The sequence below is a fragment of the Panthera leo genome, chromosome D4 (assembly GCF_018350215.1).
Source record: "Panthera leo isolate Ple1 chromosome D4, P.leo_Ple1_pat1.1, whole genome shotgun sequence".
Taxonomy (NCBI): Eukaryota; Metazoa; Chordata; class Mammalia; order Carnivora; family Felidae; genus Panthera; species Panthera leo.
In genome coordinates, this window is record NC_056691.1 from 57,328,092 (window position 1) to 57,355,851 (window position 27,760).

General features: G+C 51.2%; 5 protein-coding genes across 8 annotated transcripts in view; 2 read left to right on the top strand and 3 right to left on the bottom strand.

The window, feature by feature from the left end:
• Nucleotides 1-3,682, bottom strand: part of TLN1 (talin 1) — a 31,886-nt gene extending 28,204 nt beyond the window's left edge. Inside the window, exon 1 of one of the 2 annotated variants that reach the window (XM_042912895.1) lies at nucleotides 3,421-3,682. The gene's annotated coding sequence lies outside the window, so the exon portion shown is untranslated. Of the gene's footprint in view, nucleotides 1-3,379 lie in introns of both variants that reach the window. The other variant, XM_042912893.1, reaches the window with a different exon arrangement.
• An 85-nt stretch (nucleotides 3,683-3,767) lies between these two features.
• On the top strand, nucleotides 3,768-8,521 carry CREB3 (cAMP responsive element binding protein 3). The gene is made up of 10 exons (XM_042912901.1): nucleotides 3,768-3,873; nucleotides 4,012-4,113; nucleotides 4,229-4,376; nucleotides 4,453-4,520; nucleotides 4,617-4,706; nucleotides 6,626-6,732; nucleotides 6,842-6,910; nucleotides 7,776-7,860; nucleotides 7,958-8,042; nucleotides 8,121-8,521. Exons 1-10 carry the CDS (start codon nucleotides 3,826-3,828, stop codon nucleotides 8,435-8,437), a joined length of 1,119 nt encoding a protein of 372 aa, XP_042768835.1. The 5' UTR covers nucleotides 3,768-3,825; the 3' UTR covers nucleotides 8,438-8,521.
• A 63-nt stretch (nucleotides 8,522-8,584) lies between these two features.
• On the bottom strand, nucleotides 8,585-21,005 carry GBA2 (glucosylceramidase beta 2). Of its 3 annotated transcripts, none has more exons than XM_042912897.1 (18): nucleotides 20,924-21,005; nucleotides 19,556-20,140; nucleotides 15,847-15,938; nucleotides 15,436-15,551; nucleotides 13,120-13,338; nucleotides 12,606-12,845; nucleotides 12,271-12,373; nucleotides 11,955-12,108; nucleotides 11,738-11,863; nucleotides 11,366-11,538; nucleotides 11,025-11,129; nucleotides 10,707-10,814; nucleotides 10,453-10,604; nucleotides 10,221-10,327; nucleotides 9,931-10,073; nucleotides 9,737-9,852; nucleotides 9,446-9,637; nucleotides 8,585-9,167 (listed from the first exon to the last, which is right to left on the bottom strand). In XM_042912897.1, exons 1-18 carry the CDS (start codon nucleotides 20,968-20,970, stop codon nucleotides 8,895-8,897), a joined length of 3,051 nt encoding a protein of 1,016 aa, XP_042768831.1. In that variant the 5' UTR covers nucleotides 20,971-21,005; the 3' UTR covers nucleotides 8,585-8,894. The 3 variants fall into 3 exon arrangements, with proteins under 3 accessions (XP_042768831.1, XP_042768832.1, XP_042768830.1); XM_042912898.1 differs by having other exon boundaries at nucleotides 9,931-9,968; nucleotides 12,606-12,840; nucleotides 15,422-15,551; XM_042912896.1 differs by having other exon boundaries at nucleotides 12,606-12,840; nucleotides 15,422-15,551.
• RGP1 (RGP1 homolog, RAB6A GEF complex partner 1) lies at nucleotides 20,969-24,514 on the top strand. Its single transcript, XM_042912900.1, has 8 exons — nucleotides 20,969-21,084; nucleotides 21,469-21,605; nucleotides 22,108-22,191; nucleotides 22,296-22,445; nucleotides 22,720-22,866; nucleotides 23,071-23,198; nucleotides 23,410-23,599; nucleotides 24,109-24,514. The coding sequence occupies exons 1-8, from the start codon at nucleotides 20,969-20,971 to the stop codon at nucleotides 24,330-24,332; spliced, it is 1,176 nt and encodes a 391-aa protein (XP_042768834.1). The 3' UTR covers nucleotides 24,333-24,514.
• On the bottom strand, nucleotides 24,450-26,078 carry LOC122204983 (microseminoprotein, prostate associated). Its single transcript, XM_042912906.1, has 4 exons — nucleotides 26,001-26,078; nucleotides 25,412-25,772; nucleotides 25,077-25,185; nucleotides 24,450-24,740 (listed from the first exon to the last, which is right to left on the bottom strand). The coding sequence occupies exons 2-4, from the start codon at nucleotides 25,539-25,541 to the stop codon at nucleotides 24,560-24,562; spliced, it is 420 nt and encodes a 139-aa protein (XP_042768840.1). The 5' UTR covers nucleotides 25,542-25,772; nucleotides 26,001-26,078; the 3' UTR covers nucleotides 24,450-24,559.
• Nucleotides 26,079-27,760: the final 1,682 nt, after the last annotated feature.

Sequence of the window (27,760 nt, forward strand, 5' to 3'; positions counted from 1 at the left end):
AGGGGAGAGATCCCTTTAGGTCAGAGAAGAGGGACCAAAAAGTCTCTGTGAAAAGTGTCATTTGAAGTCAGGACTTTATTAAAGGTAATAAAAAATCATAATGATCTTTTATTGACCATTATGTCACTTTCCTCGTATACATAATTTCATTTAATCCTTACAACTTGGCAAGGCAGGTATCATTATTTCCATTTTTACAGATTAGGAAATTGAGGTGCAAAGATGTTAAATACTTGTTTAAGGAACTTCTCCAAAGTCATACAGCTAATTAAGTTGTGAAGCCAGGATCTGAATCCACATGCTTCTCTGACTCCGAAGCCCAAGCTCTCTATGCCAGCCGGAGGTGAGTCAGGGCTAGCATTCCAGGCAGAGAGAATAGCATAAGCAAAGATGGAGAAGCAGCTAATCGCGGAGGAGCATTCAGGGAACTGAGTAGGCAGGCTGGTTAAAGCACAGGGTACCTGCAAGGGAGCAGTGATGGGGAAGTCAGGGTTAGTGTGGAAAGGGAAGGAGAGGACTAGAGAGAAAGGAGTATTTTACCTACTGAAGGGCAACAGAAGGTCAAGGGAGGCTTTGAGCACAGAAAGGACATAACCAGAATTGGATTTTGGAAAATAACTCTAGCAGTTACCTTGGAGATTGGTCAGAAAGACACCGTATTAGCACAAGTGAGAGGAGTTGTCAGTAGTTAGAATGGTAGAGAGGAGGATGTTGGTCAACTGTAGTTTTTTTTTTTTTTTTTTAATTTTTTTTTTTAACGTTTATTTATTTTTGAGACAGAGAGAGAGACAGAGCATGAACGGGGCAGGGGCAAAGAGAGAGGGAGACACAGAATCGGAAGCAGGCTCCAGGCTCTGAGCCATCAGCCCAGAGCCCGACGTGGGGCTCGAACTCACGGACCACGAGATCATGACCTGAGCTGAAGTCGGATGCTTAACCGACTGAGCCACCCAGGCGCCCCAGTCAACTGTAGTTTTAAGAGGACCCGATGGCAATCTGTCCTATCAACCTTCAGGGACCAGAGCCCGAAGTTAGACTGGGGTCCCATAGCTTCTATCACCAGTAGCCTTTCAGTGACTGGGGTGGCTTGAGTTTGGGTAAGGAGTTGGGAAGGGAAGAAGGAAAGGGTCGGTCGATCTAGGTATATGAAGATGAGGCTCTGGGGCACAGGGGATGGGGAGGTGGTTAGCACCACGTATGGGCAGAAAGGATGAGGTTAGTGACTGTATTGGACTAGAAATGGGGAATACAAGGTGTAGAGAAAGGCTGGGGAAACTGGTGATAGGAAAAATACATATATGACCAGTCACTGGATCCGGCTAGGGGAAGGGGAAAAATAATTGTAAGTCAGGGAATGAAAGAATGAGGTCAGAGGCCAGAGCAAGATACAGGAGGCTGAGAAGAGGTGGGGCTGTGGTCAGTGGCTAAATAAGGCTGAGATGGGGGGAGAGCGAAGGGACACCAGCAGTGTCTAAGCAAAGCTGGGGTTAGTGGGGGGTGGGGTGGGTATAGGGCACAGCCAGTGGCTGGGTCACGCTGGGTAGGGTATAGTGCTGTGGTCAGTGGCAGGGTCAGGCTGGGAGTGAAATGGAGGTGTGGTCAGTGGCCTGGCTGGGCGTGAGATCAGCAAGACCCAGTTTCCTCTTTGGGTCTCGTTTCCTCTTTTCTGTTTGGGGAGTGGGGGGAGGGGATCTACAACTGGACCAAGAAATTAAGGAGGCTTAGAACCAGGGGTTGGCACATAGCAGCGCCTGGGAGTACTGGATAGTTATATTGGGCTGGGGGTGGGGTATTAGGAGATGACCACGAGGTATGCAGGTAGGTGAGTGAGTGAAAATGTGGAAGAGTGTTTTAAGAGGATGGGAAAGCTCAGATTTGGGAAAGGGCAAAATATGGTAGGATGTGAAGATTCAGGGGTAGGAAGGGAGGCAGAATGGCAGCTGGGAACCGGTGGTAAGATAAACAACATGGGAAAATTACCGATGAGGGGAGAATTCTGTATGCAGGATTGTGCTTGCAGAAAGGGGGTACGCAGGGAGGTGTGAACTGCAGGGCCAGGGAGGAGAGCTGGAGAGAAGACTTAATAACTAGAGAATGAGGGATCTGGGAGGCAGTGGGGGTGAACTGTCAGAGGATTCAGTCATCTCTTTCTTCCATGGCAGCAGTGTTATCTTGGTGGGCTGCCCCTTAATCATAGCCCCTTCTCCCTAAGCAGTCCTCCTCTTTTGACTAGGCCTTGTACATCTCCTGTGTCCCAGTCCCTTTCCCAATTCCTACCTTGTAAACAACATAGTCCAGAAACCCCTGCCCCTCAACTGTGGTGACCACATCAAGAGCCTTGGGTTTAGAGAACAGAATAAAGAAGCTAGAATCGCAGATGCCTGAAATTCTAGCAGAAGCCCAGAATCCTAACCTGAAATTAGTCTGTCATATCTCTGGGCTAAAGGACCTCTGCAACCATGCAGGAATGAGACTTCCCCGCAAAACAAGAGTGCCTACGTACTGCCAATCTCTTAAATTTTATCTATCTGAGGTCAACTACCCTGACCTCAACCATAACGCCCCTAAAACTAATCCTAATTCCTAACATTAACCCTGACCTTAATTTGTTTCCTGTTCCCAATACTGGCTTTGACATTCATCCCTTTCCTAGCAGACACCCATATCCAATCATTGATCCCTAATATTGATCTAATTTTTACCACTAGCACCAAATTCCCTGACTTTAACCCTAAATGTTGATCCCTAAGCCTAAAACTCCTTTGTCACTTGATTCCTGACCCATCCCCTTCGCTATTTACCCCGGTACTGTCCTAATGTTTTCTAACCTCTAAAACTAGATTTCTAATTTAATTCCTGTACTGACCCTTAACCTGGCCCTGAACCCTAACTTTGACTTAGGTTGGCTAGAAAACAAAAATAATGACCTAATCCAAACTTTACGTACATAAAACGGACCTGACTCAGGCCAGTAACTCTAAATTTTAACTCCACCATTATATCTCCTAAAGCCAACCTTGATTCCTAAACCCAACTCCACCTAATCCCAAACTCACCAGAAGCTCCCTCCCTACCCCTATACCCGCTATCAGCTAACCTCAAAGCCGATCCCCGCCCTGCGCCTCACTGCCACCCCACTCGTCACCCTCCCCAAAACTTTTCCCAGACAGAGGACTGATCCCAGGAAGGGCCTGGCACCCTTAACGGCCTACTTAACTCCGATCCCAGGCCGAGATACATTGGACGATGACCACTCCAACAGTACCCGAAACAGGAGACGCAGAAGTCAAGGGCCCCGCCCGCCCTCCCGCCCGCTCGCTTCCCGGGCCTGGACTCGCGACCCCACCCTGAGACTCGGGCTCGGCCCGGTCCGGCCTACCTGCGCTGCCCGGCTTGTGCCCCGCCCGCCGGCCCGCTAACCCGCTCGTTCTCCGGGTGGCAATCGGGCTCCGGCCTCGCCCTCCCTTCGACACTCTCGCGGCCACTTCCGTCCCCGAAACGTCCCCCACCCGCGGGCGGCGCCCTGGGCCCGCGCTCTATGGTTGCGGGGACTGCAGGAAGCTGCTCTGGCCCCAGCTCTCGATGCTCGGGAACCGGCGAAGAGAGGGGCTTCCTGCCCCTCCCCGGCAGGAAGCAAGGGTGCGGCGCAATCCGGAGAAAACGTCCGACTGCGCCCGAGTTCCCTTTTAGTCTCTAACCCTTCCTTTTTTCGGCCGGGGGTCAGGGCGGAGCCGGTTCCCCAGAATGCCCGCCCCGAGGGGGTGAGGAGGCAGCAGGGACGTCCCCTCTATTTGCATAGCTCCCGGGACGTGGTGCGCAGCTTCTATGCCATTTCCGCGTCAAAGGAAACTCCAAATCCCGAATGCCTCAGGGGTAGGCACGTCACTTCCGTTGTGTTGGAAGTTGCGGAGAATCGAGTCTTGGGGGCTGGTGTGGTTTGACAGCGACGGGTCCGGAGTTGTGGACAGGTGGAGGGGTGAGCTTTTGTGTTTTTGTCCATCCTTCCCGTAGATACCCGGTATGGAGCTGGCATTGGACTTGGGTGACCAGGAGCTGCTGGACTTCCTGCTAGAAGAAAGCGGAGATTTGGGGGCAGAGCAGCCGCTTTCCGAGGTGGGTGGGAGCTGTGAGTCGGGTTGGCGCGGGGCGGGCGGGAGGTTGCGGGGAGGACGTCAATGAGACAGGAGGTAGTGATAGGTCAAGGCTTGTTCCTTTGAACCCTGTGCAGACACTGAATGAATGGGAGGTAGAGGATTTCCTGATCTCCCTGCTGAGTCCCCCAACGTCGTTGAACGTTTTCAGCTCCTCTGATTCCTGTCTTGTCCACCATGATCACACCTACTCTCTCCCACAGCAACATGTCTCTATAGATGTAGGTGAGTCTGAAATAAATGAAGTTTAGGGGGAGGGGAGGATTCGTAGGCCTGGCTTTTTATATTTTCCCTTTTGCAGATGGTGGGAAGTATGGAAAAGAGGGGGCCCAGACGACTCCACTCCATGTGGAGGAGCCGGCGGAACAGGTACTTGACTTGATTTACCGCGGGATTATGCCCACATTGCACATTCCTTTCTGACACCCCCTTGCAACTCTGCTACCCACCTCCTGGTAACCCCAGGGGATTGCTAGGCTGATACTGACAGATGAGGAGAAGAGGCTGTTGGAGAAGGAGGGGCTTACTCTGCCTGGGACACTTCCTCTTACTAAGGTAAGACTCCCATTGGTGGAGTGAAGGCTGGAGGTGGGGGTTGTGAGTCCTAAGTAGGCTGGTTCTGTTAATTTTATATCAGGAAGGACTGAGATTAGAAAATTTAGCAAATTTGTTGCTAATAGGAAGCTGGAGCCTGTAGTTAATATGGTGGATGCAGAGCCACATCCTGGTTTTGTGAGGCTTTCACAAATTTTGGTGTTCTCTTTTTAAAAATTTTTTAAGTTAAAATATTTTTTTAACGTTCATCTTTTTGAGAGAGAGACAGGGTATGAGCAGGGGAGGGGCAGAGAGAGAGAGGGAGACACAGAATCTGAAGCAGGCTCCAGGCTCTGAGCTGTCAGCACAGAACGCGATGCGGGGCTTGAACTCATGAACCGCGAGATCATGACCTTGAAGTCAGACATCCAACTGACTGAGCCGCCCAGGTGCCCCTCTTTTTATTAAAGTTTTTCAAAGTTTATTTTTGAGAGAGAGAGAGAGAGAGAGAGAGAGAGAGAGCGTGCTTGCTTGAGTGTGTGGGGGAGGGGCAGAGAGAGAGAGGGAGACGCAGAATCCCAAGCAGGCTTCTGGCTCCCAGCTGTTAGCACAGAGCCCACAAGATCATGACCTGCACCATTTAACCAACTGAGCCACCCAGGCGCCACCCCCCCCCCCCCCCCCGCTTTTTTAAAAGTTTATTTATTTTGAGAGAGAAAAAACCAGCAGGGGAGGGGCAGAGAAAGGGGGTGACAGAGGATCTGAAGCAGGCTCTGTGCTGACAGCAGAGAGCCCGACATGGGGCTCTAACTCCTAAACCATGAGATCGTGACCTGAGCCTAAATCAGATGCTTAACTGAGGGAGCCACCCAGCTGCCCCTTGGTGTTCTCTTTAACAGAGAAGAATTCAAAACCATCAGTGCAACATTAGTATAGGGACCTGGAAAGGACTGTACAAGCAAGGGGCCCTGACACTTAGATTTCACTGGCTTCAGGGTAACCCACTGATAGCTGAATGGCAGAATTAAGTTTTAGAATTCATCCAGAATTCCTCAAGGCTGGATGAAGTAGTATAGTGAGAATAATTGTAAAATCCCAAGTTTTAAGTTTTAAGTGATGAGGGTCAACTTTATAAGCACAGTACCATAGTACTGTTGTGAAATCAACATTCATTGATAGAAAGGTTGGGTTTTAATTTCTTAAAAAAATTGTTTTTTAATTTATTTTTTGTGGGGGAGGGGAAGAGAGAAAGGGAGAAAGAAAATCCCAAGTAGGCTCCATGCTGTCAGTGCAGAGCCCGTTTCAGAGCTCTGACTCACAAACTGTGACATCATGACCTGATGGAGCCACCCAGCTTCCCTGAGAATTTTAATTTCTTAAAAGTACAAGAAGAGTTGAGATGACTAAGAAAGTGAGTGGGGTTTGAAGGCTCTATCAATGGAGGTGTTGCCTCTAGAAGGGCAGTGACCATCTTGCTCTCCTTTATACCCCCAGAGCACGTTTTAGTGTCTAGTTTTGAACCTATGTTTGACATATATTAAGAAGATGCAGTCCATCCCGAGGGAAGATGATGAGTTAAATTTTGCCCAGATTTTTTTTTTAACTCTGAAGAAACAGTAAATGCCTTAAAACAGTTAAAGACTGTTCATTCTCTCTGGTCTCGGAGGTAGATCCTAGGTAAGTCCAGTTGATAGAAACTATAGAGACAGATGTTGGCTTAGTATAAGGAAGATCTTTTTTTTAATTAATTGTTAAAAATGGTCTGGCTTGTGAGGGCATTAACCCTGGGTCTTCAGAGGCATTCAGACAGAAGCCAAGTGCCTATTGGCCAGGGAAGCTGTAGAAGGGATTCCTGCATTGAAAAGACTGAACTTAGTTGCCTTCCAACTCTTTGGTCCAATGTTCCTCTGATGAGATCTCTTTTCCCTGTCTTCTCTTAGATGGAGGAACAAATTTTGACACGAGTGCGGAGGAAGATTAGAAACAAAAAGTCTGCTCAAGAGAGCCGCAGGAAGAAGCGGCTGTATATGGGAGGCTTAGAAAGCAGGTACAAAAGGGAGAGGGATCCAAGGGGTGGGAACAGAGGTAGTTGGAAGTGTTGGGGTTCAAAGATGGGGGGATACAGGCCATGTCCTCATATCCTGTTATTCCCTCAGAGTCTTGAAATATACAGCCCAGAATCTGGAGCTACAGAACAAAGTACAGCTCCTGGAGGAACAGAATTCGTAAGCAACTCTCTAACATCAGTTCCTTCTTCCTCCCGTTTTATGCTGTTGTACTCTTTCCCTTGCTCCACACTGGATTTCTCACTAGGCAGCGCCCACATGCAAGGTCTGGTGCTTGCCCTTAAGTGGATGATTCCAAGCAGCTCATAGTAACAGGGAACAAATTCACAAGTAACTAAGGATAAGTATCCAAAAAGAGAGAGGAAGGAGTAAGAAAGACCCTGTGGGACAGATCACATTTGATAGTAGGTAAGATTCTGGGGTGGGGATAGGGGGCATTCTAGGCAGAAAGAACACAGCATAGTTCAGTCTGGCTGGAACCTTAACATAGGGAAGTTGAGCCAGAAGGTAGAGAACATAGAATGCCTGGTGAGGATTATGTGCATAGCTGATCAGGCAGTGTAGAACCACTGAATGTATCTGCAAAGGAGTTTAAGTCTGGGCAGGACGGAAAGGGGCTTATTTTTTGTCCAAAATCAAAATGTTCTTTTTTTTTTTTTTTTTTTTAAGAGAGAGTGTGAGTGGGGGAGAGGGGCAGAGGGAGAGAATCTTAAGCAGGCTCCATGCTCAGTATGGAGCCTAACATGGGACTTGATCCCACACCCTGGTATCATGACCTGAGCCGAAACCAAGAGCTGGACACCCAAACGAGCCACCTAGGTGCCCCAGAAAGGTGTTATTTAATGAGGAATTTCAGGCATTTTGTCCACAGAGAGGAAGAGGTCATTTGCAAAATAGGACAAAAAGCAAAAGGGACAATTTGGTGCAGATGGAGGAGTGGACTTAACAAGGAGGGTTTCATTGGATCTCAGGGTGCCCAGCCAGGGGCTGCTCATGGTCTCCCCCCCACCCGCCCTCCTTCTAGGTCCCTTCTGGACCAGCTGAAGAGACTCCAGGCCATGGTGATTCAGATATCCAACAAAACCAGCAGCAGCAGCACCTGTGTCTTGGTGAGGATGGTGACGGCAGGAGAGATTCTTTTCTCAGGCAGCAGCCATAGGGGTACAACCTAGAGCTCTTCTTCATTTTCTTTTTCCTGTTCTCCAGGTCCTACTTTTTTCCTTCTGTCTCCTCGTCCTACCTGCTATGTACTCCTCTGACACAAGGGGGAGCCTGCCAGCTGAGCATGGAGGTGAGAGGCTTGAGGATGCCATTAAAGAAGGGCTGGGGGAAAGCCTGGCCTGCCCTTGAAGAGTCTTTGTTTCCTTAGTGTTGTCCCGCCAGCTTCGTGCCCTCTCCAGCGAGGACCCTCACCAGCTGGAGCTGCCTGCCCTGCAGTCAGAGGTACCAAAGGACAGCTCAGACCAGGAGCTCCAGGCTCTCGGCAACTCTTGCTGTCTGCTGAGACAGATGCCTCAGGCTCCTGGTGCCGAGTCTGCCTTGACATTGCCACTTCCTGTCCCCTCCCCAAAGTCCCCCTGCTCAGGTCCAGTCCTTCCCCTGCCCGCAAACTTCACAAGAGAAGGGGGATGGCTCCCTACTCACAGCCCTACATCTGTTATCTTACAGGGCAGATATTCAGGCTAGATGTGAGGATATGGGGGGGGGGGGGGGGGAGCTAAGCCAGAGCCCAGAGTTCCTAGTCTGTGTCCAAATGAAAGGAATGGGAGAGGGCTAGCCTGAGCCCCCGTGTCCTGTCAGGAAGGCTGGGAGTTCAAACACATCACACTTCACTGGCTTTCTGGGTCTTTTATTTGTACCCATGTATGTCTGCCACCCCATGAATGGGCCTGGGGGAGTCAACTAACCTCCTCAATCATTTCATGCAGTGAGGGGATTGGGTGAGGGAAGAAATAAATAAGTGATTCTGACTCCTGGGTCACCCTCAACCCCTCTTTACTGGCGCGATTGGGTAGGGAGGAGGGTAGGGTCATGATTGTCTTGGTGGCTCAGGGCTGCAGGAGATTGGTGGGGTGAGGGGTGAAGAGGAAAGGCCAGGCTGGAGGCTGGGCTGTTAGAGCCTCTCTCTGACAGTTCAGAGAGTTCACTTTGGGTTTGCCATGGCTTCCTTTGGTCCAAGTTTAGGCCCTGTGCTTAGTCCTGTGCCCTGTTCGGCTATCGGCCTGGAGGCCTTTTTATGCTGCTGCTGCTGCAGGGCCAGCTGCATGGCCCAGATGCTCAGCGGCCGCATGTAGGCCAGTGAGCGGAATACCCGCTGCTGGCAGTATGCTTCAGGGGTCTGGAAGGCCAGGCCCAGGCGCTCCCACACAGTTCGGTAGCAGCCTTCAGCTGTCTGGAAACCTTCCCAAGTCAGGCCCTGTAGGAAGAGATGTCAGTCACATTACTTGGCAATCCCTGAGTAGCCACTTCAGCTGGACAGATGGAGACAGTAGGGTCTCTCCCCTCAGGGAGTTTCCAGCTTGTGGTAGAAACAAACGTGATCCGTAGGCAGAAGACTGAGGCAGGATATGGAAGGCATGCCAGGGAAAAGGGAGAGGTCTTCCAGATGGGTCAGGCCCTACAGAGGTCTGATGGCTGATCAAGTTTGCCAGCCCAAGGTACAGATGGTAGAGAGATGGAAAGGGAGTGTATTACCTCCTGGATCATGGTGGCTGCCAACCCATAGACCACACCCACCCAGACTTCATCAGACTGGACACTGGATCTGTCAGGAACACCATGGGGCTGCATCCCATTCACAGCCCCCATGGCTCCTCCTGCAAAGGCCCGGACATTGAACTCGAAGATGGTTTGGAGAGCACAGACCACGTGAGGGGTAGGAAATACCTAGAGGGGTAAAGGCAGAGACACGCTTCCTTAAATTTGCTTCCCACCTCCAGAAAAAAAACAACTTTCTCTCTGGCTCCTCTTCCTAGTCTTTCTCACCTCAGTGTCTCCTTCTCCTAGACCACTGGCCTTCAGGAACCACTGGCCAGCACACTGGTCAGACATGATGCTACAGGACTGAGGTGGAGGGCTGCAATCATAGTTGTAATAGCGGCCTGGAGTACAGGAAGACAAAATAAGGCTCCTTGTGTCCCCGTAGCTGCCTTAGGTCTCCTTAGGCTCATCCAACTCACCATTCCATAGTAGTCTCTCATAGGCTTCTTGACCTCGTCTAAGGATGGAAGAAAACTTATCCTGGACATCCTGTGCCCCACATAGGACAGCCATCTGAACCATCACAGCCACAGCTGCCAGCCACAGTCCTCCACAGTAAGCACTGATCAGGGACACGGATTTGGAGGTCAGACTGGCAGCTCCAGCCACTCCCATGCATAACAAGCAACGAGTCATTCTTCCTTGAGCCCACAATTCTTTGGTGCCCAGTTCCCCACCTCAGGTACCCTAGAAGTCCCTACTCTCCAACCTGGGGCCTGTGGTGACCCATCCATCATAGGTCTGGTCTGCATAGCCTCCATTCTCAATGAGTCCATCTTGGTCCTTGTCAAACTTCATTTCAGACTCCATCACGGCCTAGAGAGGGACCAAGATACTGAAGACCTAGATGGATACTAAGGAGCGACACAATAGCCAGCTGGGTTCTCCCCAAACACCAGTCATGCCCTTGGCACACTGGCCACTGCCCATGCATGTCTTACCAGACATACAGGCCACATGTCTCTCAGGAAGCCCTGGTCACCCGTCAGGTAATAGTCTCGGTAAACCTGCAGCACAAACTTCAGGTTTAGGTCCTTCCAGTCAGCGGTATCGTGGACCACATATGCATTGACCCGGAGCCATGGCTCGTCATCTGTGGGAGGGGAGGAAACCTGACTGATTTGCATTGGTGGGTTGGGTAGAGGGTACAAAAGTTGAGGGAGGGAAGCAAACTCTGGGCTGGAGGAATTTTTACCTGGGTCTCCAATATCATGGGGGATGACGTTCCTCCTTTTCACAGGTGCCATTACCCCACTCATCAGGTATTGTCGCCGTGTCAGGTCCTCCCTGAGCGTGGCCAGAGCTGGCGGAGCAGACATACAATTGGGGGCGGGGGTAGTGAATGGGCAGACTTGAGGTGGGGCACAGAACTGTTTGTGACCCTAGAGGGGAACCAGTAAGCAGGACGCGGACATGTTGGGTAGAGAGGAGGAAGGAGACAATCTCAGGGACCAAAAAGATTCACGGGTGTGGGGGGCTAAAAGGGCAGAAGGGGAACAAAAGGGACCCATACCCATGTCATACTGCAGGCTGAGCTCGAGTTTGGGCCAGAGCATGACGAGGGCGAATGAAGCATAAAAGTGGACATCATATGTGTTGTACATGCGATATTCCTGGCCTGGAGGAAGGAGGGAGACACACTGTCTCCAGAAGTCCTGCTTCCCTTCCAAGTCCCTCCCTAGCTTGTCCGTGAGCTGGGGATGGGGCACTGTCATACTCCACACCCGCCACTTAACCCCCTCATTCCAACCAATCCCCTGGGGGAGGCAAAACCCACCATCCTGCCTTCTGGCAGGGCACTAACTGGCCCCATGGATTCGGCCTGCTGTACTGCAGTCCACCACCAGCCTGTACCTTCAAGGTAGCCAAATCGACCATACTCCTGGAGGATGGGGCGGAGCTGACACATGCTTCCCACCAGCTCCTCTGGTAAGGAGTCTTCAGGAACCTCCAGCCATACTGTGCCTCCATCAGCCAGGAAGTATAGTTCATTGAACAGCGCAGATTTGTACCAGGCAGGCAAGGATCTGGGGAGTCAGGAGGAGGGAATGCTCTAATGAGTGTGGACCTCCAAGGAAGGGAAGGATTTTGGAGTTCTGCAGAGTGGGGGGGCACCAAGTGAATCCCAGCCCAACTCTGCTGACTGTGGTGGGTGGAGATTGAACCAAGGAGTCCCATTTGGAGTGTGAGTGCCCAGGAGAAGGGTAAGAGAGGCCCCATTCACACCTGTCGTCCAATACCGGGCTCTGCCAAGCTGAGATCTTCTCTTCCCAGTCTGTGTATCGGCACAATGCATAGTGGCTGAGGGTGGGAGCTGCATTACCATCGCGGCCAAAGAACCTTGTGTACCGTCTGGGATGGAAAGAAAGGGAAGGAATGAGAACTCGGGCTCCAGGTCAGAGCTCCAGCACCTCGGATCCCTGAATTCTTTTGATCCCTTCACCTGTAGTAGACCTGGCCCTTAGCTCCAAACATGATTCTGGGCATATCCCAAGCCAGCGAGAACTCCAGGCGGCACTGGCCTCGAGGTGGCAGCTTGCCCGTAACACACACAGCCCCAGCAATGCCTACTCCTTTCTGTGAGGGGGTGCTTCGGCCTGAGGGAAGCACAAGAGAAATTGGCATAGGCATCCTCTTCAGCCCCAAGGGTCCCTAATATGGGAATAAGGCCTATTCATGACCAGGGCTCTCACCCCTCCTCCCAAGACAGGGACAACCTCTCTTCCCACCACCTCCCTATCAAACCCCGCCCCCGTCACCAGCAGGGGAGTCCAGCTGTCCATCTTGAAGTAGGTCTTGCCACACCTGCTGCCCAGTGCTGTCAGGGTCAAAGGCTGTGATGTGGGTTACCGTGGTATCCGCCTGTTAGGGGGCCAAAGACTGAGGGGAAGCTCCACAAGTATGCTGGCTTTGGACTAACTCTCCAGTTCCCATTATAATTCCCACCTCCAAGTTCCAGAGGCTTACAGGCTGTAGTGAGGATGGGATTCAGGAAATGAGGAAATGAAGAGACCCTGGCGGGATGGGGTGGGCTCAGGGGCCAGGCTGAGGGTAGGGGTTTGCGGACTAAGGTCTAGGGCGGGCTCTTCCATACCGTGAGTCGTGCAGCCACAGCCATCGTGTAGGGGTTTGGAAGGGTTGGATGATGCAGCAGCAGCCCCTGTACAGTCTCCCCATCACGCTCCAGATAGAAGGGCTCATTCCACAATCCCCCTGGGGCATCATCTCCACCCCCCAGTCCATTCCGCATGGAGAACATGATGGACACGTCCAGGGCTTCATCCCCTTCATTTTCCACATCCCACACAAAGACTCCTACAGGCAGGCTGCTGTCCTGGGAGCAAAAGATCAGACTCAGATGGTCCCAGTGTAGCGCCTCCTGGCCCCACTCCTCCGTACCAAGGACCTGGCTCAAATATTACTCCCTGCCCCCAGTAGACTCTCTTTTGTTTCCACTTGCATCTCCCCAGATTTCCAGCAGGCTGTCTTACCAACTGAGCGGAGATCCTGGAAAACCGGCACGATGTCTTTCACAGATCATGGAATTTCCAGCAGAGACAGATCTCAGGGAAGGGAGGGCAATGGAGGAAACATAGTGGGAGCCTCACCTGGTAGTCATGGGGCAAGATGGGTGTGATCTGGCGACAGGTAAGGGTGACATTCTGACCAGGAAGCTGATAGACAGTCCAGGCTCGGGGATAGAGGGCGTGGTAGAATGCAAAGTACCCACACAGGCCCCAGTTCCAGCTGCGTAGGACACTTGGGCGCTCCACAGACAGGACTTGCTGGTACACAGTCGTCCCTTCCCGACGCAAGCACACTGTGAACTAAACCAAGAAGGCAGATAGGCTGGATGGGGTAACCACAGGCACCTCAAACTAGTCTCCCGTCCCCTTTCAGAGCCTGCAGTGGTTATCATTGCACCACAGCCTCACTCATCCCCCAGACCTCTCCCCCAGTGGTGAGTCACCACCAAGTCCTGCCTCCTCTCTTCTCCCAGGCTTCCTCTCCCTTCTTACTATGGTGGTCTTAGCACCCTCACCATTTCTGCTTTTATGCTCTGCCTCTTGCCATCTGGTATCAGAGGATCTTTCTTACAGGCAAATCCAGACATGTTAGTCTGTGCTTATATTTCAGTGACTCCCCATGGCCCTCAGGCTAAAGTCTAAATTCTTCTTCCTGGCTTTGAGGGCCCTTCTTGATCTGGCCTCTCCCTGCCTATCAGACTCATTATTGTTCAAGCACTTATATTCTGGTCATATTGAATACTCACTGTTTCTTGAACACACTAACTACATTTCCTCCTCCATGCCTTGGCTCCTGCTCATTCTCCATCTGGTGAAACCTCTCATCCTTCAAGGCCTAGGTCAAATGCCATCTCCTCTCCGCAAGCAGTGAGTCATTCTCCTGTGTGTCCCCCTACCCCTCTAGTTTAGCATGTTATAATGGTTTTGTTTACATTCTGACTCCCTGACTGCTCTGTGGGTTCTTTGAAGGCAGGGCCCTCTCCAGGTCACTGAGGTCCCCCTCTCCAATTATGACTCCACATCAGAGACAGGCAGAGTTGGCACGTGTAGGGAGAGCATGAGGAAAGTCTAGAGCAAGGTCCCTTTTTTCTCAGCGTACTATCTATCCCTCTTATTTTGGTTCTTAGGTGGTCTCACAGTCTCCATTTTCTCAAAGTCCTATTGCCCTAAAAAAATTTAAGCTTTTGGAGTATATGGGCTATAAGGGGTTAATCTCTCTTCCCTTGCTTCAAAGTATGCCTGACAAATTTTAATGTATGTATACAATAATTTATGTTGTTGGAAGTGGCTAAGACTATGGGCTTTGAACCACAGCGAGAGCTGGTTCTGGATCCCAGAGCTTCCATTTACCAACCATGTGACCTTGGGCATGTTACTAAATCTCTTTGGATCTCAGTTTCCTTATCTATAAAATGGGTGTAATAATGGTTCTTACCTTGTAGGACTGTCTTTAAATATTAAATACCATACAAAATGCATAGCACAATCTCTAGTACATGTTAAGCATGCAATAATTACTTTAACTCGAGTCACGATTCCGGAAGGCACTTCCCCTCAGGATACCTAATGGATGAGCCAGAGAGGAAGCTTGGGGCATTGGGTAGGGTTGGTAAACCTGAACTAGGAAGGGCATTGTCATTAATTGGACTCAAGGTCTGCTAGTCATTTTTTCTTTGAAGATGAGCTGAAAGCTGGAAGCATCCCTCAGACAGGAAATGGGAATGTGGTGGACAACTGCACATATAAGGTTGCTGGAGAGAGATGATGAAAGGTAGACTAGATGCCTCTGGCAACCGAAGGTCCAGATGTGATGAAGGAACAGAGGGAAAAGAAATGAAGCTTCAGAAAAGGGAAAAAAGGAGATCTATGCCTGAGACAGGAGGGACTTCCCAGGCCCTCAGCCAGGGAGACCACCAGAGGAGTGATCACCAGCAGAGGAGCTGACCTCTAGCTGAAGGCTAGCCAATCAGGGTGAAGAGTAGGTACCCTACACATCTTTTTTCCCCATGCATTTATAAACTTTTGGGTTTGTTTTCCCTTCTGGTACTACTGAATGTTCTTTTAACCAGGTTAAGGGATCTGGAAATTCCCTGCTCCCCCTGGCTGGGGACTGGCTGAGCTAGTGGAGCTGGGGCAGCAAAGTAGGTAGGAGCCATTTACTAGAGAAATAGAGGGCATGAAGGTGCTGGGGCTGTTTACTCTTTTAAGAAACATGTGCTCTGGGAGTATCTCATTCCTAGTATATCCTAGCACAAGGGTGGGCACATGGGAAGCATCGTGAAAATACTTATTGGACTGAATCATGTGCACATCTAATTTCTACATCCTACACTGGCCAAGAGGCTTTTCCTGGTCTGGGGTACTGTCCTGGACTCTACTTCACCTGCTGGTTCTTACTTGGTCAGCAATGACTGTCTGGTGCTGGTACATTCCAGGATTGAGCTGCCAACGACAGAACTGGCCTCTCCAACCTCGAGTGATAGTGCCTCCCCCGATGCCACCCAAAGGACAACCTAGAGATAGAATCAGGATGGTTAGTGGGACATGGGGAGAGGAAAAGAAGCCCATTCCTCACTTTCTAGACTGTAAAGATGAGTTCCTCTAAAAACCCTGGGGATATCAGATCAACACACTGTATGCTTTAAACTTACACAGTGTTTTATGTCAAGTATAGCTCAGTAAAGCTGGAGGAAAAAAAAACCCCAGGGAAAGGGGCTGTGCAACTTGCAAAAATTGGACGCCTCTTGCCTAGCTCTGCAGTAGACCCAGAGGCTGGGCCCTCTCTGTGCAGAGCAGAAGTAGACTCACCATAAATCTGTCTCAGGGGTACACAATTGATGAGGTCAATGAAAGGTGTTTTCTTCTCCACCTGGGTCTTCCGGTACCACCACTGCAAATACCTGAGGAGCAAGAGGCAGTGTGAGTGGAAGAGGCAGTGGGCGGTATCTCCTGGGCTGCAATCCCCTGCCTCTCTCTGGTCACCCAGTTGTAACTTCCCGTTACATGGCTGCCAAGGACCGTTCCCTTCACTTCCAAATCTCTCTTCCTTTCCACTTCTCTACAGTTCAAGGTCCCCTACTCTTCTCAGTCACCCCAGCTTACAGGATGGGACTATCTTTGTTTCTCCTCTTTATTCTCAGGAGCTTCTGACCATGCCTCACCTGTAACTCCACTACCACTGCTTGGCTTTAGTTCAGGAGCTTTGCCTGAGGTGCTGAGAGGGCCGGTTTTGTTTCCCTGACTACACCCCCCCACCCACCATGGGAACAGTCTGTTGGGATAACTTTCTTCTTCTTCTTCTTCTTCTTCTTCTTCTTCTTCTTCTTCTTCTTCTTCTTCTTCTTCTTCTTCTTTTTTTCTAGAGGGTGGGGAGGAGCAGAGAGAAAGGGGGAGAGAGAATCCCAGGCAGGCTCCACACTCAGCACAGAGCCCAACATGGGGCTGGATCCCACAACCCTGGGATCATGACCTGAGCCAAAACCAAGAGTTGGATGCTCAACCTATTGAGCCACCAAAACGCCCCACTTTCTTCTTTTTATTTTTTTTTTATTTAAAAAAAAAAAATTTTTTTTTTTAACGTTTATTCATTTTTGAGAGAGAGACAGAGCGTTAGCAGGGGAGGGGCAGAGAGAGAGGGAGACACAGAATCCGAAGCAGGCTCCAGGCTCGGAGCTGTCAGCACAGAGCCCGACGCAGGGCTCGAACTCACGAACCGTGAGATCATGACCTGAGCCGCACACTTAACCAACTGAGCCACCCAGGCGCCCCACTTTCTTCTTTTTAAAGTGACTATTTTTCTTCCTGATTGTGAAAGATGAAAATTTGTACAGTATACTAGATGGAAGAGGAAAAAATGCCACCTATAGACAACCAGTGTTTACATTTTGGGGCATAACCTTTTAAGTCTTCTTTAAAACTTCAGCATTTAAATAGTAAGGTTTCTGAGTTTGCTCTCTCATAGTATCCTAGTAAAGCCTAAAAATCCCTACCTGGGGATTTCCTGGTCTTGTCATAGCTCTGTATCCAATAAGAAAATGGTTCTGTTTGGGATTCAAGGCGCCGACATTGGTTTCAGCCTCTCTTCCAATCTTAAGTCCTACAGATTCCCATTCAGAGTGGGTCATCACTAAGCAACACTTGTCCCACCAGACTCTCCCAATTCTATTCTCCTCCCTAGCCAGCCATTTTTTACCTATTGTTCAAAGCACACCACTTGTAACTATGTAATTGGGTAAACAACTCCTCTAAGCCTCAGTTTCCTTATCTACAAAATGGGGTACCTCCTGCCCTGCCTATTTCATGGAATGGTTGAAAGAGCAAATAACATTATAAATAGGAAAGCCATAGGGTACCTGTGTCAGGTATTACTGTTACTTGCACATACACTATCTGAACTCCCAATCAGATGCTGTCTTGTTCTTTCAGTGTTTCTCACACGAGTCTGACACACTTTTAAATTTCTTGGGGAAAGGGATAGTGACAAAGACTAGCTGATCATTACCACAGCTTTAAGCACAGGGCAGGGCACATGGTCTGAAGTCTGTAAATTATTTGCTGAATTTACCAGTGAATGTACAAACAGTGGGGCACTACACAGGTGAACATGAAGAGGAGCAAGGGGAGGAGAAATGTGATTAGAGAATAGGGAGGGTACATTCTGGGAGAAGGGGGAAGAGGGGGGGAAGGAGGAAGACAAAGGATGAGATGATGGGAAAGCAGAAGGTCCTCTTTGCCAGTTTAGAGGAAACTGGACTTTGAAACTAGAGGCCATAAAGGAATGGAGAAGGGAGGGAGGTTACAGCAGGGATTAGGGCAGTGAGGGAGAAATGCAAGATCTGAAGGTAAGCCTAACGAAAGAGTATCTGGTGTAGAACAAGCACTCAGTAAACATGTATTGAATGAATGGACTCAGGCTGGAAGGGAGAGCAATCAAAACTGAGTCACCACAATGAGGCCAAGAGAACTCTGGCTTGCTGCATGCAACTCCTGATCAGCAAACCTCCAGTTTGGTCTCCTCTTAGGGTTCATCTCTCATTCCCCTAATTTAGCAGCTGGCCATTCCTGACCCATTTGGCCTTCTCCCTTATTTCAGCCCCAATTTAAGAATTATTCACAATTAATTGTTCCTTGTTTCACTCCTGCTTTCTCCTCAGTGCAGGACCTCATCCCATTCCAAAAGCCCCATGACAATGATCTCCACCCTATCCTGGCATGTGGAGCCAAGGTTCAGGGGGCTGAACACAGCTTCAGGCCTCTGACTCAGCTCACACTTAGGGGCTGAGGGGCTAGGAGGCCTACCCGTTCTTGATCTCAGTGTCCTACCACATGCATCCCATTGTGCTTCTCTCAGTACTCTAGCCCTCAGATCTTATTTTGACCCAGAGCTCTGGGGGTCAGAGTTGGGCTGAGTCAGTTTCTGAAGTAACCTGGAGGGATGATTGTTCTTTAGTACAGGCCACCCACAGGAACTAGCAGAGGAGCCAGATACCCAGGCAGCGTCAGGCCCTTCCCACTGCTTAGGGCTGGACTGGGGTAAGGTAAATGTGCTCCCAACCCAGCCCTACAGCACTGACTGAAAGGGAAGGGTCCCCTACTTTAGAGGCTGTTAGAGCTGGGTTTTCTAACCTTTATTCCGCCATCCCCAGCTTGTGTTTACTTTGTGGATTGACTCAGAATGACCTAAGGGTGATGCTTTCTGTCCTCATATCCACCTGTTCCTGTTAATAGGTCTTGGCTTCTCATCACTAGCTTCTGAACTCCGTGGGGATCTGTAAGGATCTAAAGGAGTTCTACAGCTCAGGATAAGCTCGTGGGGTGTCTGCAACCCTTGGGGGAAGGGGTACCAGAGCAGGCCTTGGAAGACTATATTACTTAGAGCTCTAGGGACACTTATGGCAGTGCCTCTCTGGCCAGAGATCTCTGCTTTTTGTATCAGGGATTGTCTATCTCAGAATAAAGTGAACAGCACACCCCTCTCCTTAGGGTGAGAGCCGGCAGGCTGTCACCCACTCCCTGGAGCTAAAGCTTGAAAGAAACCAATGGGTGTTGGGACTGTAATGTGGTGTGCCTTTTAAATGAGGCAGACAGAACACCCCAGTTACTCGGGAATCAGGTTGAGAATTCGCCCCTTTGGAATAAGGAATAAAACAACATTGTGTCTGTACCATAGTAGACAAGACTATCCTTTCCCGCCTTGCTACAAAGTATAGCAAATGCCAAAGGGAAGTCTTTGGAAAAGGAGTGAGATGGAGCCTAAATGGGAAAGGATGACTGCAGGCCCAAGATGTTCCTGCTCTTTCCTACTAGAAAGACAAGTTTCTGGGAGGAAGGGGGTTGCAGAGATGTGACCCGGTCTCACCGGCGCTCCAAACCACAGGCTTAGAATATGTTGGGGGTAGGGGCCAACTGACTGGAACAAGGCACCCACCTGCTTTCTCACCCTTTCTCACCTCTGCTGGAAATCTTGTGCTGGAACAAAGTGAAACCTAAAGTACTCTAGGCAATGGGATCTACTCACCGCAAGCCCATGCCCAGATGCTTTATCAGGTTGCTCAGGGAGATGTTGTTGGCATTAAAGGGTTTCCTCTTCTCTGCAAACTCATGAGCCAGGCAGATGCGCCAGCCAAAGGGAGGCACCTGGTAGCCCTTAGCTTTGCCTTCATAAGAAGCCATCAGTTGCCCACAGTCCTGCGGATTGCTGCAGCCCGGCTCACTTAGGGGCCGATTGTCTTCAGGGCTGTCGCAGTCTGTAACCTGCCCAGCCTCAGTGCCTCCAGCATTATCAGGGCAATAAACCTGTGGATCCCCTTTGGCACAGCTAGTCTGCTCCGAGGCTGGGACTCCGGTTCCCATGTTCTCAGGATCCTGGGTCCCCACGGCCTCGATGGTCCCGGGTCCCAAGTCTTTGGGTACAAAGTATCTCTCTAGGCAAGTCCAGATGCGGGCGGCGGTGGTTGTTAGGTGTCGTCTCGGAGGGCCAGGCGCTGGGGAAAGCCGAGGTGAGCTAGTGTTTCCGTGGAGCCTGGGAGCTGTTGCTGCAGCGGCGTTGGCGGCGACAGCAATAAAGCCGCCTCGGGCTCCCCCTCGGTCGTCTCTCTGGGTCCTGGGAGGGAAGGATCGGGTCTCGTCGTCATTGGGCCGCGGTGATTAGTTTGCCCAGCCAAAGGGCGACTGAGCCCGCGGAAAGGGGAGGAGCCCCGGGGGCCAGCCCGCAAGGAACCGCCCCCGGGACCGGCCTGGGAGCTTGCGGCCGCCTGAGCCCCGTCTCCGGGCCGTGGCGCCAGGCCCCACCCCGCCCTGGGTAGGGCGCCGGGTCCCGCCGGTTGGCGTCTGGGACAGCGCCTGCGCCCGGGTGCCAGCCTGTGGGAAGGTGACCCAAGGCGGCGGGACAACCCGAGCCCCTTCCGGTCCGATCAGCCGGGCGTTTCCGGTCGGAAGGCGCTCGGTGGGGAAGGGGGGCTGAAGGGAAGTCCCGCCTCTGCCGCGGACGCCGCCACGCACTTGGCCCGGTCGTGGAGAGGCGGGCAGGTGAGGGCCTCGGTGTGCCGAGACCCGGTATTCGACCGTGTGAGGTGCCCGGGCTAAAGGCACGAGGTGACGGGCGGTCGTGGCGTTGGGCTGGGACCTGGAGCCTGGAGGGAGGTTGGGGAGGCTGGTTTGGGGGTTCGGGAGGTAGGGGGACTAACTCGGTACTGAGAGGGGCGGGGGTCTGGAACCCAGAGAGACGTCCTCCCCCTACTGGGTCAGCTGCCACCCGTACTTGCCATCCACTTTCCCGCACCCCAAAGCCAGGCGCTTCACTTAGACACCGTGCTGGTGGCCGCTGTTCTCCTCTGTCCTGGCCCCAAGGTTCTCTGCAGACGCCCCTCCCTGCCATGGTACTGACCTCTGACCCCCCTTGTTTCCTTTTAGATCTGATTCCGGAGCTGCCATGATTGAAGTGGTAGCAGAGCTGAGCCGAGGTCCTGTGTTTCTGGCGGGGGAGGCGCTGGAGTGTGTGGTGACAGTCACCAACCCCCTACCCCCCACGGCCACTTCTGCATCCAGGTGGGGATGCACATACTGAAGGAGGTGGTTCTTCTGGGAGGAAGCCTGGTTTCTATGGTGCTAAGCCAGAGCTCAGATTGTCCTGTAGCACACCACCACCTTCTTGCTCATTGCGCTCTCATTTTAGGAAAGGGCTGTTGAACTGAACGTGTGGTTGACAGAGCCCTCCACCCTCCCTTCCCCCCTTCCCCATTTCCATTTTACCCACAGTATACTTCTTTTTAATGGATTCTCTTTGAGGTTCAGGATTCCCCGATCCCTAAGACAGACAGCCACTTCACCATGTTGGTCTCCTCAGATGGTGTGGGGGGGTGGGGGGAGTTTGGGAGAGCATTTGTGAGGTCAGGAGCTCCCCTCTGATGCTTTATTTTCTTCTTCCCATAGTGAGGCTTTGGCCTGGGCCAGTGCCCAAATCCACTGCCAGTTCCATGCCAGTGAGAGTCGAGTAGCACTACCTCCCCCTGACGCCAGTCAGCCAGACGTCCAGCCTGAGAGCCAGACTGTCTTTCTACCACACCGAGGTTAAAGATGGGCATTTGCCTTTGGAAGGGGGTGGAGTCATTGTCACCTGAGAGTGAATTTGTTAAGTTGTTCTAGTGGATCCTTATAGTTTCTGTCATATTGGGGATGTTGGGGAATGTAATTGTTGTTTTGGGGGTATATGACTGTTTCTGTCTTACAACAAGAAAATAAGGGTAGCTTGCTTTGGGCTGCCCCCACTTGCTGTGCTAGTTTCACCTAGTACTAGACAGTGGGTCATTTTTTTTTAATTTTTTTTTTTTAACGTTTGTTTATTTTTGAGACAGAGAGACAGAGCATGAGCAGGGGAGGGTCAGAGAGGGAGACACAGAATCTGAAACAGGCTCCAGGCTCTGAGCGGTCAGCACACAGCCCGACGCGGGGCTCAAACTCACGGACCGCGAGATCATGACCTGAGCCGAAGTCGGATGCTTAACCGACTGAGCCACCCAGGCGCCCCTAGACAGTGGGTCATTAAATTGCAGTCTTTCTTATCTCTTTCAGGTGAGAGGGGTCAGTGTATCCTTTCCACTCCACCAAAAATCCTTTTCTGTGATCTGAGGCTAGATCCTGGAGAGTCCAAATCATGTGAGTGCCTATCTCTTTCCCACCCCTGGATTGCCTTCTAAGGCTCCTGGAGGGAGGACTTCTCTGGTTGCCTCTGGCTGGCCTGACTACTACTTCCCAACCAGACTCCTACAGTGAAGTGCTGCCCATAGAGGGACCACCCTCCTTTCGGGGTCAGTCAGTCAAGTATGTCTACAAACTGACCATTGGCTGCCAGCGTGTCAACTCACCCATCACTTTACTCAGGGTCCCTCTGAGGGTTCTTGTGCTGACAGGTAAGTAAGGATTCCCGGAGGGAAGGGCTGGGGAAGAGCCTCACCAAAGCAGAAATGATCTGTAGAGGGCCTGCGAGGGGGGCTGGAGGGAAGCTTCCTGGTCTTAGTAAAGGTGCAAGTTGGGGGGTGGGGGGCGGTTTCTGGAGACTAGGTTGAAATGTGTACCTGGGATGTGGCTCCCCTTACCTTCAGCCATCACAGGTTGGAGTCTGAAACCCTAACCTCTACTGTCTATTCCCTCCTAGCACTACCTTTCCATCTCTTCTCTCTGTAGGCCTTCAAGATATCCGGTTTCCCCAGGATGAGGCTGTAGCCCCATCTAGTCCATTCTTGGAGGAGGATGAAGGTGGGAAGAAGGATTCATGGCTAGCAGAGCTGGCTGGGGAGCGTCTCATGGCTGCCACATCCTGCCGCAGCCTCCGTGAGAATCCTTTCACAATTGTCCTCCCCCATACCCCCATATTATTACTGTCTCTGACAGATTTTCCTAATTGCCATATGCTTCTTGAGGATTCACTGATACTCATCCCACATTATAAAGAAAAACCCCACCTTGGCCTCCGGCTCCCAGCCCTTGGTACTCCCCAGTGTGGACTCCAGGCTCATAGTGTCCCATTCTTCCCAGATCTATACAATATCAGTGATGGCCGAGGAAAAGTTGGGACATTTGGCATCTTCAAATCTGTATACAGACTCGGCGAGGATGTGGTGGGGACCTTAAACTTAGGGGAAGGAACTGTAGCTTGTTTGCAGGTGAGAAGGAAAGGGGATTTTGGGGTGCTGGGCCTGGAGGGCTAGGGAGGAAGGAGGAAGGGCCTACATTAAGAGGGGTGGTATGTAGAAGTGAATAGTGTGGTCACCCAGGGTCCTTTTGGTAAAATAGCTTGAGATTGGGCTCAAGCTTCTCACCTAGAGTCCTTATTTTCAAGTGCCTGCTAGCAACCACTTCTCTTCTTGCTCCCAGTTTTCAGTAAGTTTACAGACTGAGGAACGTGTACAGCCTGAATACCAGAGGCGCCGCAGGACAGGGGGTATCCCCTCTGTCTCTCATGTGACTCATGCCCGGCACCAGGAGTCCTGCCTACATACAACCAGAACCAGCTTCTCCCTCCCCATCCCTCTCAGCTCCACCCCAGGCTTCTGCACAGCCATTGGTGAGACCCAGACCATAATCGGCAGGGGGGGGGGGGGGGGGGGGAGTAAAATGCTGTATTTAGGTAGAGTGTAATGGGTTCTGATTCCTAACAAACTCCTGGACATACCCACACCCAGCCTCCGACATGTAACACTTTCTCAGACATTCAGTCTGTTTCCTAGATGCACTAACTTCTAAATTCTTAAGAGCTTTACAGATGTCCTTCACTACCCCTACCCACTGAGACCCTATGATGCACTGATCTCTGATTCCCCAGCGTGTTTACTTTAATCTACCAAATCTTGACTGTTCCACACTTAGATTATTAGATGCTTGACCTTGCTATCCTGTTGACATGTTTCTGGTTAACACTGGATTTCTTTAGAGAAATCCCTGATCCTAGCCCTGTGACTTCTTCTCTTCTTCCTGAATACCACTTTTTTTCCCTCCATTTGCTAACCATATCCTGCGTTGGTTTTTACTCCTGCCTTCTAATGCCTCCCCACCTTTGTCTGTTTTTTTCCACAGTGTCCCTGAAGTGGAGATTGCATTTTGAATTTGTAACATCGCGAGAACCAGGTTTGGTGCTCCTACCTCCCTTGGAACAGTCTGAGCCTGTCACCTGGACAGGGCCTGAGCAAGTGCCCGTAGACACCTTCAGCTGGGACCTTCCAATCAAGGTGCTGCCCACAAGCCCTACCCTGGCCTCATATGCAGCCCCAGGCCCCAGCACCAGCACCATAACCATCTGAAACTGACTCACCACGACGCTATCTTTCTTCAGGATACTGAGAACTCAGCACCTGGACTCTATAGTAGGGCCCATTTTCCCCACCTGGCTCCAGTGGCATGGACAATGAGAGGCAGGCTTTTAGCTGTAGCATTAATTTATTTATTCAGAATAAATTGGCAGCTGCTAGTGGTTTCCCTGGAAGTGGCAGCAGCAGTGGGCAGTTAGCGGAAGGGTGATCGGTTGAGTTTAGTTGGAGTGGGGAGCAGGGGCCCCAGGGGCAGGGGTGTTGGCTGAGCCCCATTCGGGGTCAGGCCCTCCCCCTTTGCAGGGCAGCCGAGGGTCAGATTTTTGCACCAGGGAGAATTGACAGGTTCCTGCCTCCTGACGTACCTCACATCCCGCGGGGAAGTCGATGGGATGCTGAGACCTGGGGAAGCAAAGCATGGGAAAGGAGTCAGCATGGTGAAGGCCCCCTTTATCCCTGCCCTACTTTCCTTCTCTGCCAGCATTCTTCCCATGTCTTTAGTGCCCTCTTGTTCCCTGTGTCTAAGCCCTGGCCTGCCATATATGGATTTTTTCGTTTCATAGCAGAAATATTTTCCCTCCAGACCGCCCCCTACATCCCTCACTTCGTAGCCTGCAGGCTTCTCTCTTTCTCTCACTCTTGTTGGCACCTTCAGGTTCAGCCAGCCTCATACCTCTATTCTGTTCATTTTCCCACCACAACAGTCTGGTTATACCCTGGCAGTCTGTGGTCACTCACGTGTCACAGCAGCCCACACCGACGGGATGCAGACAGGTACAATGGAAACAGTCCTTGCGGAGCCAAGACTCACCCAGGGTAAAATATTTCCCTTCATAGTGGCAGGGGGCTAGGGAAGAACAGGAGATGTTAGTGTGTGTGGGAGTGGTAGTGGCAGACAAAAATCACTTGTGGTCTGCAGTGGGAGAAAGTAAGTACACATCACCTCCATATTTAGTCTCTCCAATTTCCGAGCTGGAGGGAGTCTGGGTTTTCTGACAGAAGATCATCTCTAAGCCCCCCTCATCCCAACTCCCTCTGTCCTCGGCCTTTCCAAATACCTCCCCCAGCTTTACCTTGAGCTTGAAAGTAGCACTTGCTGTGGACTCCTGGCTGCTGGAGGAGCAGAGATATCACCAAGCAGATGATCCCCCAGCTTCCCAGGACTCCCTTCGCCTGTCCAGACCAGAGCATCATTAGGGTCATTCCTGCAGCACAGCCCTCTCGATCCCTTCTTGGCCTCTGTTCAGACTACTCTGGTCTTGTCTCTTTGGCTTTTCTTTGTTTTTCTCCTTGAGTCTTAGTTTCTGTCTTTCTCCCCTGGGCTCCTGTCTCACACCATCTCCTTGCCCTCTGCTCTCACAGGCTTGGGATGTTTATAAAGTGAGGACCCTGGCCCCCTGCTGAGCAGAGCTGGAAAAGCTGTAACTCTGTTTCCTGAGGTGAGGGCATGAAAACAAGAGGTCTAGCTTTAACAAGCTGTGAGAGCTGATTCATGCCCCGGCACAGCGAGGGGGAGGGAGGTGGCCATGGAAGGGGCACTGACTGGGCACTTCCCCAGCAAGGAGGTGGGAGGGGTAAGGGCCCCCAGGTGGTCCCCACATCTCTTCCCTGACCTGGAGAGGAGGAAGCATTCCCCCCCACCCCCAACACACACATACACACCAGGGGTGTGTGTGCTGGGATCCTTGCCTGGACCGGAGGGAGGCATTTCCTGGGGATGGCTAATCCTGCGCTCCAGCCAAACCCAGGAGCTGCAGTAGGGTGCGACAGCCAGAGGCTCCGGGAGAGCGAACCGACACCTGGAGTGGAGAATGTTTCTCTCAGACCCTAGGGCAGAGTCTCCCTGAAGTATGCTAGAGATGTGGGTGCTCCTCCGAGATGAGGAGGTGGGTGTCTCTTTTGCACAAGCCTACCGGGGATGCGCTTTCCATTGCTCGGTACCCCCAAACGTACGGCACATGCAAGATCTTCCCTTATCTGGGGACAGTTCTTTTAAAGAGGGACATCTCTAAATACTGTACTGGTATGAGTCACTCCGGTTTCACAGAGGTGCCCCTGTTTCCTCTAAGAACGAGAATTGAGGAGTCCTCGATGTCCTCTTTTGGGTTTCCTGCAGGCTCTGGAGAACCCCAAGATGGGTGATTAAGACTGTAGGTTATAGAGTCAGACTACTTGGATTCAGATCCTGATTCCACTTAAGAGCTGTGTGACCTTGGGCAAGCTACTTCAACTCTCTAGGCCCTTTTCCTTATCTTTAAATTGGGATAGTAATGCTAACTCAGGGTTGTTGTGAGGCTTTAAATGAGATGATGCGGGTAATGCTTTTAGCACTGTCCCTGGCACATGAGCCTCAGGAAATGGTAGCTGCTGTGGTTGGTGCGAAAGCTCAGATAAAATGGGGAGACATTCCTTTGTTTGAATGGTATTGAGCAGCTCTGCACAGCTGAGGACTTCTGTCGGGGGCTGCTATCTCCTATCACAGACTTCTGCCCTTTGTGCATTCGTGCTCCATGTCACCCTTACTACCTCTGGTTTGAGAAAAAAGTGTTGGGGGTAAACCCACTTTTCCTAGGTCAGTCAGTACCCTCACTTCTGCCCTGGGAGAAGGTGTCACTTTCTCATCCTTCCAGGTAACATTGGGACCCCTGCTTTTCTCATTAGGATTTTGATCCATTTCTTCCCATCCCCGCTCATGTGAACTCTCAAGTTCTCCTATTTGACCACTCTAATGCCAGCCATCTCTTTGGTACTAATGACACCTTTCTTTCACTTTGCCACACTCCAGAGACCTTTTTCTAGCTGTTCCTTTCCTGTCTGGAGGGCCACTTTGACCTTCTGTTTTTCCTTCTAAGTCTCCAGTCCATTTTACTGCAAGAGTCTCATTCCCTGCCACCCAGTGGATCGGATACAACTACTTCTGGCTGACCTTTTTAGAGGGCCACCCTGCCTCTCTCCTCTTCATTCAGAAACAACTTCGTCTGTCCACCTCAGATTCCCTATCTGTCCCCTTCCAAGTAAATGGCTTAAGTGGATGGAGATGCCAACTATATGTACCACATGTTCACCCTAGTCAGGTCTGATACCTTTTCTATTTCAGAGGAGTGCCAAGAGAAAAAAGAAAATTCATGGTTGAGGCTGGGTGCCTTGATGCAGGCTGGTGTCTGGGAAACATGACCCTGGACTGCTCTCTTGGCTGGAGCAGGTGGATTAGGAGTCCTTTCTAGCACAAGGGCCCAGAAATCTTGTCAGTGGTCAGTAGCTCTGCTGCTACCTTTCTGGGGAAGGGGGGCCTGCTGATACCCTGGAAATCTGGGGCACAGAAAGCCTTTTGCTCCTGCAACCTGGAGCCGACCCAGTAGGGGGCAGACACGACTGGGGAGCTAGGAAGCTTGAAGGTGGTGATGATGCCGGCAGGCAAAGGG

What these genes read in the sequence shown, in the direction of transcription:
- CREB3 (XM_042912901.1), top strand. Translation starts at nt 3,826, where the DNA reads ATGCCATTTCCGCGTCAAAGGAAACTCCAAATCCCGAATGCCTCAGGG. An exon ending in AAATCCCGAATGCCTCAGGG is followed by an intron (nt 3,874 to 4,011) that starts GTAGGCACGTCA and finishes TCCTTCCCGTAG; the next exon opens with ATACCCGGTATGGAGCTGGC. An exon ending in GCAGCAGCACCTGTGTCTTG is followed by an intron (nt 7,861 to 7,957) that starts GTGAGGATGGTG and finishes CCTGTTCTCCAG; the next exon opens with GTCCTACTTTTTTCCTTCTG.
- RGP1 (XM_042912900.1), top strand. Translation starts at nt 20,969, where the DNA reads ATGATTGAAGTGGTAGCAGAGCTGAGCCGAGGTCCTGTGTTTCTGGCG. An exon ending in GAGGGTTCTTGTGCTGACAG is followed by an intron (nt 22,446 to 22,719) that starts GTAAGTAAGGAT and finishes TTCTCTCTGTAG; the next exon opens with GCCTTCAAGATATCCGGTTT. An exon ending in CACATCCTGCCGCAGCCTCC is followed by an intron (nt 22,867 to 23,070) that starts GTGAGAATCCTT and finishes CATTCTTCCCAG; the next exon opens with ATCTATACAATATCAGTGAT.
- GBA2 (XM_042912896.1), bottom strand. Translation starts at nt 20,970, where the DNA reads ATGGCAGCTCCGGAATCAGATCTAAAAGGAAACAAGGGGGGTCAGAG. An exon ending in CCATGATATTGGAGACCCAG is followed by an intron (nt 10,605 to 10,706) that starts GTAAAAATTCCT and finishes CCCCTCCCACAG; the next exon opens with ATGACGAGCCATGGCTCCGG. An exon ending in TGGGTCACCACAGGCCCCAG is followed by an intron (nt 10,074 to 10,220) that starts GTTGGAGAGTAG and finishes GTCCCTGATCAG; the next exon opens with TGCTTACTGTGGAGGACTGT.
- LOC122204983 (XM_042912906.1), bottom strand. Translation starts at nt 25,541, where the DNA reads ATGACCCTAATGATGCTCTGGTCTGGACAGGCGAAGGGAGTCCTGGGA. An exon ending in GTGCTACTTTCAAGCTCAAG is followed by an intron (nt 25,186 to 25,411) that starts GTAAAGCTGGGG and finishes GTTCTTCCCTAG; the next exon opens with CCCCCTGCCACTATGAAGGG. An exon ending in GGTGTGGGCTGCTGTGACAC is followed by an intron (nt 24,741 to 25,076) that starts GTGAGTGACCAC and finishes TTGCTTCCCCAG; the next exon opens with GTCTCAGCATCCCATCGACT.